The following is a 17,967-nucleotide window of genomic DNA, read 5'->3' as shown; positions in this document are numbered from 1 at the left end:
ACCGCATATCCGAGTGTACTCGGCGCCGATATCGTTACTGCCCAAAAGAGGAAGTCATTTCGTAACGATCAGTAATAAATCATGTTGTCCACGAAGGATCTCCAGTCCAATTAGCGAGCGAAAGCTGAAATTAAACCCCATTTTATATATATAAACGGCCCGAGATTGGCAAACAGACACGATCAATGCTGTCGAATTGACGATTACGAGAATATTATTCGCGAAAAAGCGAATTAACGGTTATAGGAGAGCATTTATGGAAAAATATAGCGGAAATTCGCATGGAATATACCGTGTTATGAAACCTCGTGGAAATATATTATACATACGAGTTATCGATACTACTCGCAAAGTGAAAATGATACAATCGTATACGCAATATAATTTTTTGGTTATACGCTTGTTTATATTTTTAAATAAAAATAAAATAAATACATCGTTTATTGACATGTATACACAGGAAAGGTAGAGAGAGGAAGGGTATATCGATTTGACAAGTTTTCCTGCAAGTTTCATGGTTACGCCGCACTCTACCTCTTCTTCTCTCTTTAGGGCTGTAAAGTGGTTAGCAGTCGTTCTCGTATAAACAGCCGCTGCAAACTCGACATAGACGCGAGAAAGAAGTAGCACAGAAGACGCTAAGTCGAAATGCACTAAGATGCGGCGCAGCGCAAAACTAGGTCGACTATGCCTTTCAAAAGCGAAGGGCTCTGGCGAGCCAAACGCTTTATACCGCGAACTATTTTCCGAAATTACTATCCGTGGTCGTAAAAAGTGTAAGCTCGAAGTCGGCAAAATTCGCGTCGCGAGAGACTCCGTTATAAAAACTATACCTATCCTAATACGTACAAAGAGCATTTTCTATCTTTATCTCTTCTCAAGCACAAGGTTCTAAGAATGACGAATCAATTTGCAGTATATTTTACAATGTCCTATTCAACGAACGCCAATGATGGCTCTCGTCGAGTTCGACTCGCGATAGACACCTCGCGTTTGCTCTATCACACGCTTAAAACGCGTCAACGTCGGCAAAAAGAAGATCGGGCATAACCGCGGTGCCCAGGTATAATGAGTTTTCAAAGTGGCTCAGTAAATGCTGACGGGCCGAGGGAGAGCCGGGTTATAGCACAGTAAACGTCTCTTATAGATCGTCGGGCATCGTTGTTGTACGTTTCGCTGCATAACTGCACTATTCGCCGTTTGTCATTAACGTTTAACGGCCGCGCAATAAAATGTACCATGCGACAGTCGGGAAATGTATAACAATATAGATATATGTACATATGAAAGATGAATATAAAATGCAGTTATTAAATCGTCAAGTTACGAAACATAGAACGTTCCGCCTCTGCATTAGCTTTTATTTCTTCCGCAAAATATACAGAATGTTTGTTGCTACTTAAAAGTTATGGATTGTTTCATCAACTTTGATTTGATTTTCTATACATATTGAGACAATTATAACTTGTGGGTAATAAGCGATTAAAAATGAAGAGCTTTCGAAAACTAAGCTTTAGAAGAAAAATCGAAGAAAAGCGATAAAATCATATTGTATCAGTTTTAAGTAGATTTTACTTCTTCATTCGAAGACTTAGTTATGGAAATATATAATGTTAAAGATTGGTTAAGTTGCGATAAACATTCCCTCCTTCCCGAAGAATCCGCGGTTCGGCGGAAGTGCGCTTAGCGAGGAACATCCTATATAAGTTGTGTGTGCTGCGTGTCCATACTATAACCGGCAGGCGATGGCATCTTGAGTGCTGGCATATCGCTCATGCAGACCATAATAATTAAGAGTTACCGATTACGCGATAATCCGTTCGCAGATATTATCTGGGTGGGTTTCAATAACGCAGTTCGTGACTCTTTTTCGAGGTTGAGCTTACCTCGCCGGATGTATATCCTTGGACCTTGCGCGCCTTGCGCGGGGTCAAGGACGGCCTCGGAGAGGCCGCGGACGCGATTCCCGCGATTTGGCGAACGACATCCGGCGATGCATCGCGCAACTTTCACAACCGGCGAGCACGATTGGGAGCACCGTTGTTTCGTGTTCGCGTTTTATTGGTTGCCAGTAACGTGTGGCAACCCACCCTTTCCTTATTTTTCACCGCTCTTCCGCCTTCATTCTTTTATTCCGTGAAGCGTTTTAGGGATCGCGATCGCGAAGAAAAACTGCGGCGTAGTTCTCTCTCCCTTTTTTCACATATATATTTTTCAAAGGTATGAATCGATTCTTACAAACGGGAAAAATCGGATCACAAAAGTTTATCAGTGGCATGTTGACCGTATCTTGGCAACACACCACCAATTTCTAGGGCTTATCTATCTTGATCTCATTCTGCGGCGGAGAACCCTTATGATTGTTGTCTTTTTCTCCCGACTGCTGCCAACCTTTGGTTGTTACCCACTGTGGTGCGCGAAATAAGAAAGGAAAAGAATTAATGGTGCGATTGAATAAACATCCCCCGGGATTGCAGGCTCTGATATTAACTCGATTTTTCCTATGAGATAAAGAAGCGACTGAATTGATTCGTGTACTCAAGCATTTATTATACCATAATTGTGATTAAAAATGAATCCTAACGGTTCTCCCTCTGCTCGCTTTCAGTGTTATTCGACCTTATATAGATATTTGAAATCGCAAAGACAGTTTCGCAGTTAGGAAGCCGCTATTTCACCTTTCATTCGCACTCTCCGCGGTCTTATACCTACCTCACAGCGTACGGACTCTCCGTTTATTCCGTGTTCCGCTCAAAAGTTAAAGTTCTACGCGACGCGAGTGACACGGTATTGCACCTTGAAACGGAAAGAGCCAGACGTCTCGTTGTTTTGCGGCCGACAGTCGCACGAAAGTCGCTCGAAGCCCCCCGGTCACCGCCTTCCGCCTCCCGATAGAGGTATAGTTACACGGAATGTAGAGCAAGTGTGTCCCGACTCGACGTGCATGCCGGAGTTATTATAAGATGATGGAGCTACGGGCGCGCGGGTTCAAGGCTGCCGATTCCAGTCAGGGCCGATAAAGTTAGCGGGGAAGTTGGGTGGAATAGCGCGGGATTTACCGCGCCCTTAAGTCGAATCCGGCCTGTGGATCGTAAATTGAAATCTATTTCAAAGCAAAGCTTGACTCTTTTTTTTATATTATCGCGCCCCTCAAACTTTGCATCGATTCGATCCCTGTCGTGGCCGGTCGGGAGGCGACGGGGATGGACTGGGAGGGGACGGGGAATCGGCATCGCGACGGCGATGAATTTATATGCGAACGGCCGTTCCCATGGTTTTTTGTCGTTCGTGAGGAGAAACTAATGCGGTTAATCGAACGTCGCGAGCGGAACGCTCTCCATTCAGAGGCGTATTCGTTATTTTGTGATTTCGTCGATATGGAGAAAAGGATGATAACAAGTATTATTTCGAATAGCAATGAAACTTTTATTCCGATGAAATATACGCCATATTGAAATTTATTTCTTTCCTCTTGCATATTTATTTTATTTTATCAAAACCGCGCCGGGGGGTGGGACGACTTAAGTGCTCGTAGAGCGGCTTATTCTTTCCTCTTTTTTTTTCTTTCCCCGGGGCAACTCCGTCGAGGGCGGGCTCACGTTATATCCCGCGAGCGTGACACGCGAGGGTGCATGTACTCCCCCGTAGATACGGCTGCCAGAGATAAGGGGCCCGTAACGGGTGTCGGGAAAAAGAAAGCACGAATCACGAAGAAACGCCCTCGAGGCTCGATTTCTCCCACTCGTGGATATCGGGGGAGCCTATGAAGAATTTAGTCTTTAATTTTTATCGCGGCTTCAATCTGGTTGCCTGTCACAGTTAAGTCTCATATTTACGACAGAAAGATATGATCATAAGACAAAATGGAAAATTATCGTCGGAGAAGGAGAGTGAAGAGAAAGAAAGAAAATAACTCTGTTTTTAATCGTTTTTCTTGAAATATTCTATTTCTTATTGGCACATCTTAATTCGCAAAAAGTAATTTTGGTAGAGTCGCAATTGTTGAATTATATTCGTTGAACAATTCCGTTACATTGTTATACATCGAGATGGCCATCTTTAAGGCTCTCCGCCGCGACGCGTTACGTGCAGCGAATTAACCGCGGTCTCTATCGCTGTGTGCAGATATTCCGGGAAACGTCGCTTAATCTACGTGCCGAGCGACGTACGACGCAAATAAAATTCCGACGTGCGATCTCACGGATCTCTCGGCGGCCGGTAATCCGGCGAATTTCTTTTCGTGTACGTCGCGAATAAATCGCACGAGCGATTCGTTAGAGCTCGGTCGGGAGACCGACTAACAGGCGGCGGCGGGACTGAGGCCTCGTTACTACGACCGCCTGTTTCAACACGCAATACAATCTTCGGAGAAGCCGAGTACGACGGAAACGACGACGATAGCGCGATGTAACGAGGCGTTTGAGGAAGGTAAAGTTACACATCGCACCGGGGCACCGATTTATCTCGCCAGTGTCCGTTAAGCACACACACAGTCGGTCGCGTTTTATCTCGAGAAATTTTAACCGCCTTTAAAAAAATACTTAAAACCAAAATTATATTTAAAATTCAAGGTACCCGGTCTTTTTTTAAACGCTTGGTCGTCCTATTTAGAAACGAGACACGCAAAGCGCCGCTTTTGTTGTATCAAAGATACATCTTTAATTTAATTAATCCCGTCGCTAATTAAAGCGGTTACCGAGAATACTCGGGAAGGATTTGTTTCGTGTTATGAGCGAGGACATATCGGTCGGGGGCGAACTCTCTCTCTCTTTCTCTCCCTTGAGAGCAAGAGTGAGTTTCATTGTGCACGCACGATCTCTTCTCTCTTTGAAGTAAGAAGTAGTTCGCTCTGGCTGGGGTGTAATCGTGACGAGGTCATCCGCGGATCCATTAAAAATGAGAAAACGCGTATTCATCATCGAGCGAGGTCACGCAGAAGCGAAAGATCATTATGCTTGTCTTCGCGAGCCGTGCCAGGAGATGAAAATTGTCTTTTTCCAATAGAATAAAGATGGTGAGGATCAAAATATTTTACGGAACGTTTACTAGAAGACGGTTAGGCATTAAGAAAATTAAAAATAAACTTATTAAAAATATAACGAAGATCAAATAATAAAATAATAATTTTCAGTGGTGGCATTTATTAATGACTTATTATTTTAAGAAAATTATTAATAGTAATTATTTATTATAATACTATGTACAGCATTTACTGTTAAAATTTTAGATAAAGATTTATTCAATTCTTTCTAATTAACATCATTTCAAATAAACATTATTATATAAGTATATTAAAGAAATATTGTGTGTGTGTGCAAAGAACAAGTGTGATAAACGACATAAAAATAAAGCTAGCAATACACTCCAGTTACTTTTTTTATGCTTATAAAAAAATCGCATTTTCTGGCTTGTTTATATAATTCAAAGGACTCGATTTCTTTTTCGGCAGCGGCTATTCCACGCATCAAGGCGTATTGATCGGTTCTCATTTCTCCCTTTCTCTCCCTCTGTTGTTTCTCTGGGTCATCATGGCCGAGCCGAGTGTCATGAGAAAATTCACTGGGCTTTATTCAACTAGGAATCGCCACGGTAGTTTTACAACTCGGGAATCCGTGTTCTACTTTAAAGGAGATTCCCCACCGATTTCGTGACGAGAAGTAGGAACGTAGATGATCACGTTCCACTGCGACACGGGTTGCCATGCACGCATCGTTGCCTACTTACCTATGCCAGATGACATAATGGCGGGCATAATGCGCGGCAAGTATAATTCGCGCGAGTCATCGGCGAATGAAATGAATTATTCCATTTGAGTGTAATTTACGGAAGGAGAGACGGGGAGAGTTATCAATTTATCACGGAGAGCGGGAGGCTGCTCGAAAAATCGTGTATATTTTCCGTTCTTCATCGATCACCGCGTTTCAACACGATAGTAATCACAAGGTACAGCGATGGAACATTTTTTTTTTGCTACTGAAAAAGTATCAGCGAAAAAAGCTTCTGAAAAAGCTCTAACTCCATCGTATGTTTTCGAAACACATATACCTTTTTTTCTGTGCCATTTTTTTGTCCCTTTCACGGTGTGAGAGAGAGAGCTCGAGGTACACAGAGAGTTTGTCGAAAAATTTTCTAGTCTGTTTAAACACTCGTTTGGATTAACCATTTGCACGTTATTCGTACAAAATACACTCCACCCTGTATATTATATCATTTTTTAAAACATTGTTGACGAAGGAGTAATCTGTCCTTGTATCTCTCTATTATTTCTTATTCCTGTAATTGAAATTGAAAATGGAATACGTACTTGGGTGACATTAAAGTTATTCAGCAAACCGCGACTATCTTTGTGAACGTTATTCTTAAAAAAAAAAAAAGACTTCGCGAAACGCTTAAAAAATTTGTACAATGTAATACACGTAACCGTTTTTATACGGTAGGAACAAGGCTTTGAATAACATGCAATAAAGTATCACTTAGAGGTAACCTTTTTCAGTCCGGAAAACTGCGAGGCAGACCGCGTAAATTATTTCCTCGCGACACCGCGTCCGGCCGCTATCTCTGGTATTCATCGGCTGTTGCACGCGGCGCGTTTTGTCCGGCTCCACGGTCATTCGATATAAACCCGGCGGCGTTTGATTACATTTCAGCCCCGGCAGTTGATTCGACCCCCCCGTGTGCGCCTCGCGCAATACGGTAGTAAAAGGACCGCACGCTTGTGTGACGCGGTAACAGGAAAACGACGCCGCGCTCGTTTCATCAGAAACTACCCTCAGGTATCAGCCGATCCGTGTACTTTAGTCCACACTCACAGCGGTTCTCATCGATCGCGATGCGCGTGTAATTCCTTTCTATCTTGTCGCACATTAATTTTTTCCTTTCGCGAAAAGTCTAAGGGCCAATTTCATCACCGTCGGTTAACTGTAACCTTCGGTTAAAATCACTCTTTATCTCTTTCTAACTGCCCCTTTAGAAAGAGATGAAGAGTGAGTTTAACCGACGGTGATGAAATTGGCCCTAAAAAGTTGATAATATAAAGGTCAAACTTAGAAAAGATCGGTATACGATTTCATATTCATCTTGTGTCATTTTCCTTCGCGCGAGAGATTTAAAAAGTCGATAGAGTGGCGATGGGGTAAAACCATCAGGTGCTCGGATCAAGCAAGCGTTTCGGCGACACTCATCGAAACAAGTTGTTTGTTCGTGTTTGTTCGCGATCACTCGCTTGATCTGGATCCGGTTTAAGGCGCACATTTGGAGGTTTTTTCTTCGGATGGCGATTATTGTTGAGATTATCGTCAAGAAGCTTCTCCACACATCGTAGCCTCGAAGGGACACGTTTAACCCCCGTTTCGCTCTCGTGATGTTATCTATTGGTTCATCGGATCACCCTTCTTTGGTAATCTTTTTCCCAAAGAACCCGCAAGAATTGACGAGTGCCATTTACGTGTTCGATGATTAAGCACACGCTATCCGGATAGTGTGTCGCCGAATGATAACTCGTCTCCGCCGCCGGCGCCGTAGAGCAGAGAGGAAGATGAAGAGGGTCTATATAGGAGTGCCGCCGGGGGTCAAGTTGACTCGCTGCGAAACGACGAAAGGGTCGTTCCGCCAAAGCGAAGAGACCGCTAACATAACCGCGGTAGTCGCTACAGCGAAGAGAGGAGGGTCCAATGTTAGTCCAGAAATTGCCATCGGTCAATCGAGGGTTCTCAACTGGACGGATACGGCACCATCACGTGCAAAATCGGTGGTTAGTCCTCGTGTGAAAGCGAGACCGGACAAAAAGGTTTGAACCACCTAAGTGAGGTGGATCGCATGATTTTGGTGGTTAAGTTCATTTTTATCAATGTATATTAACTTTAATCTCGGTTTAACTTACCTTTTACCCTTTTCTAATTCTTAGAACTAGAAAAAGATAAAAAGTAAGTTAAACCGAGATTTAAGTTAATATACATTGATCGAAATGGACATAAGTAGTGAATTTGTAACATGTTATGACCGACGTAAAGGGATTGTAAAGAAGAGAAAGAGAGGAAAAGGAAAGGGGATGAGAGGCAAAGCGCGAAAGCGTTACGTACTTTCGATCGTTCTATTTATATCGCGGACAATCGCGCTTCCTCTTTGATGTGTGCACTGTCCATCGCCACGCGTGCCTATCTTTAGCGCCGGGCTTGCAACTCGGGCCGAATACGCGTAACTTATTAACGGCGCGACCCCGGCGGCGTTCTCAACGAGTCGTAAATCGCTTGAAATAAAATCGCCACGCTGTGCGCCGCCGCGAGACAGGCGTGAGTCTCTCATCCCGACACGCGAACCTGTTATGATTTTGTCTGCCGGGATCGCGTCTGTATTCCAAATCGATCGATCGGCCGGTCGATCGACTGCACGCCAATGGAGTTTTCCAATACTGTGATCATCTCGGTAAAATTAGAGGTCTATTATATCTGTGATTGTTATTCCGGTGTCGAATGATAATGCAATTATGTTGTATTTCACAATGACATATGTGTAATGCGATGAAAAAGTAGTATCACGTAACCAAACCGTGCTGTGTTTAATATTCTATAAGCTTCCGATATTGATACGTATATGTAACTAATCCGCGGAAAATTTTGTCAGTAATATGCAACTTTGTATAAAATCGTATTATAAACCGATAAAATATTTTTGCTAAATTATTTCTTATTACTTGGTTAATATCGTCAAGTTACACCACAATGCGTAAAAGATACATATTGTTTCTTCTTATCAACGGGTTAGTATCATCTTTTCTCTCAACATGCGACAATTGCACGGTAAAAAAAAATCACGAAATTGCTATACAACTATTGTATAATATTGCTTATGGAAACTTGTTTATATTCAAGAGCGAGATGAATTTATAATGGAACGTATCGAACGTAATTCCGCGCTCGTTTGTAATATTCCGGGCTGCGCGTCGTGTCGGAAAATCAATCTGCGATCTCTGTCAGGCATTAAACCTGCAGACTTCTATCGGTCAGAGCCACGTTCTCTCTTTGGCTGGGACATTAATCGATTCTACACGATCCTTTCCACGCGATGAGAGCCGGATTGTAGATATACGGAGCGCGCACGATGCGCGTCCACCCACGTTGACACCGGCGCGCACGCATTACCGCCCGCATTATGCGAGCTACAACGCAGTTGGGAGTTTCCGCGTTTAAAGGGGAATTTACGCTGTTTGCGTAAGACACACCGGGCGAAGCATATCGGTAACTCGATCTACGATGCAACTCCATCTCCATACGCGTCAAACGCACGATAGCGCGTTTAAACGCTAAATATTCAATCCGTAAGTCGTATCACGAAGGAAATTTGTTTCCTCCGCAGCGAAACGCATCGCAATTTAAGTCGAAGGTATCGATGAAACCTATCGCACTGCATTACTCCCGTTACGTTCTATTCCATTATCTCGCCACTGCACTATTATTTTCACCGATCCGCTCCGTTTTCAACGCGGGTCTGCGCTCTTTCGCGTTTAATTAACCTAATGTCAGCGTTCACGAGATGATATGGAAAAACTGCGGGATTTCGACTCCGCGCTCGAAAAAGCCCGTGATGAATAAGTGCCGGTAGTTCGTTATGCTTGAATTTGCTTTAGCGATCCTCGTTTCAGCCATCACGTGAATCAAAGAGAGCAAAGAAGGCTGACAGCGAGAAACTATGGAAACTTCGAAATTTTCGAAGGTTCGTTACACCGTCTAATTTGCTATTCCATTTTAATTAAATAAATCCCCGCATTAGATGATCACGCGTGTGTATTTGCGTTACGTATTTTTCACGCTGTAGTTTATTACGTCATGACTTCTAAATCGAGAGTGATAAGTAAAGCTCAATTAATAGGCTAATAGGAGCAAAAAAATTATCTTTGCATTAATTTTAGGTACTCATTTAAATTTATAATAAAAAACGTGTTATTTTTAATATTTATTTAAGATACAATTAACATATACAAAGAACAATGTCGACTCAAGTTTAATCTTTGGTCATTGTTTCATCGCGAATCACGGATCATATTTTCGCGGAATTATGTTAAAAAAATATCTAACGTCGCTTAATGGCGCGTTAAATCTCTCTCGTCCGAGCTGAAGATACTTAAGCTAAATGACAAAAATGTTCCAACAGCCATGCGGAAGCGGAGGCCATTCGCGATCGCTTTGAATTTCCGAGTCCGCACCTCGTGTAGGTTTTTTCTACGTTCTGATCAAAAGGCAAGAAAAAATATGTAAAATTGTAACGCAGAGAACAGTAACGCGAAGTTGGCCCCTGGCATTCATTCGGCCAGATTTATCTTACCCGTTGTACACGCTTCCTCTTTCGTTCGCGGCTACGAGCGGCGGTATTGTTTTCCCTGGCAAAGGTATCGGTATTTACCATAAAACCGCCCGCGGCGGGAGCGGGAGCAGAAAGCGCTTGAAATTATTCGATTCTTTTCGAACGACGTTTAGCGAGATTAAACGAATCATCGGATGTGTTGATATCGAATTGGAAAATAACAGAGCTCGAAACCGCTCGAGGAATAATTCAGAGATTACTCTTGATGTCACGAATCAACGCTGAGTTTACGCAGAAAGCTTTTTCCGTACCTTGGCAATATATAATCTCGATATTTATCGAACAATTTAGAGAGAGAGAGAGAGAGAGAGAGAGAGAGAGAGAGAGACGCCCTTTTTGATTTAGAAGCGCTGAGTGGGTCGATTTTCTGCAATTTATTCGTCGAGCGGTTCTCTGATTACCTTTCACCACGATGATCGTAACATTTCGCTTCGATCTCTCCGGTCTCGTTTCACTAAATATCAAGAATCACTGAAAAATACGATGACGGGAATGTGGGAGTTATGGTGTCGTATGGTACTGATGACGATCGCCTTCGAACGATCCCCAGTCACCTATCGTACGTGATAGAAATACAAGGGAGTGTCTTAAGGGCTCTCATGGGCGGAGAATGGAAGTGCTGGAGTAGCATAAACTGCCCCAGGTACTGACGGCCATTGTACTTACAAGCTGCTTAAGCTAATTGTAAGAGTCATCCGGGGAATTTGGCTGACATAATGGCGCACTGCAGCAACGTTTTAGTATGACTTCGACGTCCGAATTACGCGAGAGCTGACGTAATGCGAAAATTAATAAAGTACAGGTAGTCCGAAATATATTCAGGAGACAAAAGATCGGAAATTGCTTCGATAATTTTGCCCCAATTACTTTACCGAGATAAAACGATGAATAATACAATGTTATACAACATGATAATGTCATATATTACGCGACGTTATAAACAGATGAAATTAGAGACAGCGCTTTAAGTTCGATATGGAAGATGCCAAGTTACAAAATTCATATTTTTATGAAACAATGAATGAAAATCTCGACTGTTTGTTTTTTTTTTTGTTTAGAAAAGTGTCTTAAAATTACTTATAACTCGAAATTATACTTACACGTTACTTAATAATATTGTCGCTTTAACGAAGGGGATGAACATCGGGGACATTTAATTTTCAAACACCTTGCACAAATAGACGCGTGTGTGCCAAGAAAATGTTTGTACGACATCGCGGCTCTTCAGCGGCGAAACTAGCACGCGGATGCCGGGCTTGTCGTGTAACTTAAATTGTCAAGCTGCGTCTCCGGGTGTTTCTCATCGCAGGGGCGGGGGAGGGGAAAGATTTATATGATCGCGAAATAATCACAACCGAAATAGCTTCGAGCTGCCTAGCGAGCTCGCATTCCGGCATCCGCCCGATGGCGAATTCCCCAAGAGATACTCTTCCTCTCCCTGCTCTCGCATATTGAGACTTGCAAATAGTCGCGATTGTTTTTGAGGCTCCCGATCGTGCCAACTGGAAATTCTAGATTTTCTTTTCGATCTCGCTATGAATGTTGCATAAATGTGAAAATATAACGGCGCGCGGTGTGAAGCGCGTGTCCAAGCTCTGTATCATAATAAGTTTATTCCTCGTTTTATTAGGATATCGAAGATAACACTTAGGAGGAAAAATTTACAATTGTTTCTAAAACGTAATTATATGATGATTTTTCATAATAATAAGTTATGGATATCTCATACTCATGCATTATATTAAAAAGTCACGATTCTTTAATAAAATAGATTTTCTTTTGGCCTATATTTATACACAGCATTTCAACATTAGACAACGAGAGAACATTTTAATGTTTCATACAGGCGTACAGATATAGCGAAAAGCATAATATCTTTATTACGTGATTTTTATTTTCGGAAATACAAGAATTACTGTCAACGTTTAGGTAAACCCATCATCCCACGTGAGACCATATTGCGACAGAAGCGGAGGGAGTGCGCTGCACCTTATTTCCCGTTACAATCTTTACGGTTTACGGTTCCGCTTATCGACGGCGCCGGCTAACGAAGTTCGTGGCCTCCTCTACGGTGAGGATATTCCGTAGCGATGTGGGTTAACTGCATCGCCGCCATAGAACGTACGTTTGTTGGATTACGATGCCACGTTACACCCGTACGTGGCTCGAATCTCTTAATAAAGCGCCCAATACGGCTATCCTCGTCAGCGGGACGGCGCGGCGGTGCAGGGGATCTCTTCCACTCCGTAACTCAGATACAGATGCAATATGGAACGCGCATCGGGGTAGTAACTCCCTTGAAGCATCATCGAAGCGAAGCGCGACACGTAAGATCCGTATATATCGTCGAAAGCCGAACGGTTTACGCGATCTCTCGTAAGGCTCCACATTATCCCGCGGCGTCGGGATAAGCATCATGATGTACGGACGTCCCCTGGTTTACTGTGTTGCCGTAAATTCTAACGTTCACCGCGTGTTTCGAGGCGAGGCATCTCGAATTCGGTATATGTGACGTCGGTAATGCTAGTGTCTGTGGTAACGCGCGATGGCATCTCGTCAAGAAAAGTGTCTCGCGCTTCTACGTTTAACGTTGAACAGGCCGCGTTTCCCTTCGTGAAAGCATTACTCGCTATCGTTGGGCGATGGAGTGGTTGCGGCGGCTTTGGAGGGGTGTACGGGGGAGTGTGAGTTTATGCACCACCTCGGAATAGCGGCGTAAACAGCGAGCGGATCGATTTATATGCGGCTAAGTAAGTGCATTTTTATGCACCGTTTCACAGCCGAGACCGTTCGTCGTAGCCTTGCAGTCGGTTACTTCGTTTAACACGCTGGCACAGCCTGGCTACTTTCCCCGCGACGGACGTTGTCCGTGAAACGGCTCGTGTGCGTGGGTACCCACTTGGACCGAAGAGGCTTATGTTTGAGTTATGTTTATTTGACCTATATTTCTCGTATATATATGGCAGCTAGGGACGTGTACAGGTAAAAAAGATGTAGCTGTCGGGGAAAGAGTGATGAGAAGTCTACGAGAAAAAATATGGCAAGGGACGTAACAAGACAAGGTTGAAAGTATACGCGTATACATATATGTATGTGTGTAGCCACATATAACGTAGTCGTGTAAGACAATGACATTTGTCTTATAATATCCGTGATATAGCGGCCGCGATACATTTACTCGAAAAAAAAAATAGCTCTCCGATTCGTCAGCGTCGACGGGCCATTTTCGCGGACGAGATAAATTGCGCGCAATACGCACCGAGAGCTTTTAAAAGCGCGTACGCGGCCTTCCACGATGACCGGTCCTCCTGTTTAACCCGGAAACGCCGGCGCTCATCGATAATCAACGAGAAAGCGGACGAACGAAATCCGCTTTAGCGCCGCGATGAGCAGATTGTTAACTGCAAACGTGGAAACCAATTATTAAATGGCAGGCAGGAAGTCACCACGACCACCATCGCGTTTAATCGGATTATAATAAAAACGCGATGAAGCTAACGCGTCGGCGCTCATCGTTAGCGGTTTGCGCGCATCGCGGGGTTCTAATCACTAAGTATGTTAACCTAGATAACGGACGTTAGTCCGTCTCGTCAGTTTTAAATAATGAACAACGGCGTAATTGTAGGACGAGAGAGAAAATTGAATAAATAAAGCGCACAACGTGATATTTTTGTTTAAGGAATTTCGAGGCAGATTAAAAATCATTCTCTATTCTCGTGGAATGTACAATTTTGTAACAAACGATGTCTCGCTTCTGTCGATACCTCTATCTTGTAGCAATTTTGCGAAACTCTATTGCTACACGGAATTCGAGTGAGCGAACGAAAGATGATTGGCAAATTTCATCTGCTATCCCGAAACGTCTTATCCTATTTTATAAATCAGAGAAATTCCTCAGCCGAGGGGAAGAGAAATTTCCGGGATAATATTGGAACGTAAGCGAGTAGTAGGATCGAGGCATTCGATCAAGGCTGGCTCGTGTCTCGCGTTAATTGCTCTTCGGCATGTCATCGGCAATGTTAATTCGTGCTTACTTAGCGGCGATCCTTGTCGCCGCGAACCGCCGCCGTGAATATCCGTTTAATTCACCTTGTGTCGACCAAGAGAGGGAGAGGAAGAGGAAGATGGTCTCCACTCATCTCGACTTAGCGGATTGAAACATGCGTGTCGCCCTTGAAGCAATCTCCATTCCCAGGTGCGAGTTTACAAACTTGCAGGTATACGTATCCGGGCAATCGTCTCGGTAGTTCCGTTAAAGTTAGTTAGTAACTTACGGTAAAAGGATCTAGATGTGTGCGAAACTGGAACTTTTTACTTTAGGCAACGAGTGAAAAACGACTCCGCGTATCGTGTAACAATGCCGGATACTTTCGTGCCGATCTGATTTCGTGCGACGATGCACCGACTTCTGTTCCGCGTGGTATCGACAAGTGCATCCGCATCGATCTGCCCCAATGACGTAGGCAATTTAAATAATTAGATCACGATTGCGAATACATTGCGCGCAAAGGATACACCCTATAAGCGCGGTTTCTGCGAAAATTCAGTTGGTTCACGTATCGCACGTGACGCATCGGCAAAAGCCGAGTCAATAGAATTGCACGTAACGTTGTCAGGTCACATTGTTGGCCAAGCCGAAATTACGTTCTTGCTTTGCTCGTGCTCTGCCCTACGGTATCCGCATGGCGAATAATTAAACGTAGAGAAAGAGAGGGAGAGAGGGAACCAAACCAAACCGATACATTTGGGGATTGTCTGAAATATTTAGACTTGATTTGCGGCAGTGCGCCAGTGCCATCCGCGTTGCTGAAATTACTACTTGCTAGAATCCCAAGATACTTTCTGGCGAAAAATAGGGCACTGGATTAGCTTCTCGAGAATCGAGAAGCAAGATGAAAAAAAAAATGCGAAAATCGGTCATAAGCAGATCGAAGATACAGATCATAAATTTTCGAAACTCGAGAACTACAATTTTTAACTTTTCTCCAGGATATATTTATATTGCATCTACAAAATTTATTAGGTTCTATACAGAATACGCTTAACCGAATCGATAATATTTCTTTACGGTATTTCCTTAGAGGTATTTTCTTTTCTTTTCTTGTTTGCGATGCATCATTTATTTATGGTGCCACGATACTCGCGCTCGTCCTGTTTGCTCTTCGTAGAAAACATTAGGAGTAAAAAAAAAAGAAAAAGGAGAATAAAAACTGAGGTGCAAGCACCGCGGAGAAAGGGAAGGGACTAAAGAATAAAGTTCAGTTTCTTCCTGTTCTTTTGTGGAGTCTCGAGTAGGTTTCTTCCTACGCATTCCTCGCTACTCGACTTTTAAAGCGCAGACGAGCGGCTCGAATTATCTCATTTTCCGTAGGAGTCATTAATCTACGTAATGCGGTGCGAAGATCGGCGATATATTACGAGATCAAGCGATTTGCAGATCCTTAATTAACATTTTGTAGATTTTCGTAATTCCCTCAGGCATGATTTTACTGCCTTTTATTTTTTCCATCGGAATATAAGGAAGAGTGATTATATAATCGTAAGATGACAATTTTCGGCGTTTATATAGAACATTATAATTCTGTAAAATTAACGGAGACTCTCACACCGCCCGATATATCGCGCTTAGTTCGCCGTTCAGGCTGACCCATTCGCCTATTCTGTCCTCTTTATTCATCTGCTTTACACCCGATTATTCAGCGTCCCGTTATATTAGTACGATCTCAATTTAATTATCTTCGTAGATATCTATCCGGCGCTTTCGCCGTCAGGTTGCCGCCTCATATTTCGCTGCTTTACGCGCGCGGCGTTGTCCCAGTTTCTGAGGCCGACCCGGTATTAACGCGAGATATATCGTCGCGTGTTGAACAAAAAGCGCCGTCGATGTTATTTGTCGGTGTCTGCCTTTGTTCCGCGATAATATTTTATGTAAACGCCGAGGCTCTCGCGCTTCTCTCTCCATCTCCCTCTCTTTTTCCCTGTAGAAGCAAAACGCGCGCGCGTTTTATCTCTCCACCGCGTTAAAAATTTTGTTAAACAGTATGAAAATAGAGTCGATCGCGGCGCACTGGTTGACGTATGTATTTGAAGAGGAACCACGCAAAATTTTATTTAATAATGACGTAACTCGTGGATCACAGTTTCCATCATAGCGATGCTCAAATATTATATCAATCCCTCATTAATGCGCTCCGCGCTTTTCGAACGGGAGCCAAAGTGTAAAGCTGAAATATAGATCGCTTTTTTTATTTGATTATCACAACGGACGGCCACGCTATGCGCGGCGCATAGTTCGAGAAAAACTTTATTGGTGTGCACCCTTGCAACGAACGGTATCGGAAAATGTTGCGAAAGCAGCGCCGTACTGCAAGTAACGTACTGCAAGCGGTGAATAATAAAAATAGTTGATAGTCATAAACTATGATGTTATGCCGGCGCACACCAGTATTCAGTCCTCCAATAGTTTTCCGCTGGATGGCTGGGAAACTAAGTTTCCAAGTCGCAGGGTGTTTATGGGTCTTTATTTATCATCGTGTGTATAACAATGTACCGCTCTCCAACGTGTCATACTTTCTTTCCGTTACATTTTTTACGCATCTTAAAAATTCTTTCATCGCTCGTCTTGGTTTCTTGTACTGTCCGTTGTCTGCTAGAGAGTCTCAAGTTTTGAAAATTGTACGAACACTTCAAAAGAATTGTCCTAGTGATAAATGTACGTATGTCAATTTTTATTTTTTTTAAATAATTTTTTTTAGACAATGTGAAACAATATTGGAAACGAACGACGGGCAATACCGCGTCAAAGTAACTCCGACGTCACTCCGGGTTCTGGTCGCTAATAGTTCTCGGTTTCGAGAACTTCAAAGTTTCTCAACGTTTGCCGCTTCGTCCCGTACATATCCTTCGCGACACGGGAGCGTAATTTCACTTTGAAACGTTCGCAAACAAGTTTACCGACTCTCAAGGGTCGCTAATGTCTATATATTCGACGCAAGATGCGCTTTAATCGCACTATATTAATCGCTCGCTGGCGTAATTACGCCTCGTTTTTTGAATGGTGCTTTTATCTCGCATAATTCGACTCGCGCTCGGAAAGAGGTATCGCGTGCAACGTTACGTAATTCGCGGCAGAGAAAACTTTCTGCTAATTATATGTATATAGTTCTTCCTTAGTTCTCCCCTTTGAAGGAGAGAGAGGACCCCCTTTCTACATCTCTAATTTGGATCTACTTTTGGTTTCAGTATGCGGCGACATTCACGGACAGTTCTACGACCTGATGAAATTATTCGAGGTGGGCGGTCCACCCTCCTCGACCAAGTATCTCTTCCTCGGCGACTATGTTGACAGGGGTTATTTCAGTATCGAGGTGAGTACGTGAAAAGAAGCATGTTGTAGAAAATCGTGATCGCTAGGGCAGATATTGCATCACTAATTAAGAGTGTAGAACAATTTAAAGTTAATTGCATTTGCATATGTCAGCGTAACTGGAATATACTATACAAATAGCATAAAACATAAGTGAACATTTACTCTGATCGCTCGGGGAGAAAGCTTTATCTCGGGAATTATGCGAGAGCACTCAATCATCGGATTCTGTAATTAGCGTATGT

At 43.2% G+C, this 17,967-nt stretch overlaps 1 protein-coding gene across 2 annotated transcripts in view; it reads left to right on the top strand.

Annotated features, from left to right (window-relative positions):
• LOC139775997 (serine/threonine-protein phosphatase 2B catalytic subunit 2) overlaps positions 1-17,967 on the top strand; it is a 119,056-nt gene that overhangs the window by 45,699 nt on the left and 55,390 nt on the right. For both annotated transcript variants that reach the window (XM_071712393.1, XM_071712389.1), the window contains exon 3: positions 17,599-17,723. In XM_071712393.1, the coding sequence (XP_071568494.1) occupies positions 17,599-17,723 (125 nt within the window). The remainder of the gene's footprint in view (positions 1-17,598; positions 17,724-17,967) is intronic.

Source organism: Temnothorax nylanderi, unplaced genomic scaffold, assembly GCF_030848795.1.
Source record: "Temnothorax nylanderi isolate EJ_2023f unplaced genomic scaffold, tnyl_v1.0 TNYL_tig0005_pilon, whole genome shotgun sequence".
NCBI classification, from domain to species: Eukaryota; Metazoa; Arthropoda; class Insecta; order Hymenoptera; family Formicidae; genus Temnothorax; species Temnothorax nylanderi.
The sequence above is the reverse complement of the archived record's forward strand: the minus strand, read 5'-3'. Positions and strand labels throughout refer to the sequence as shown.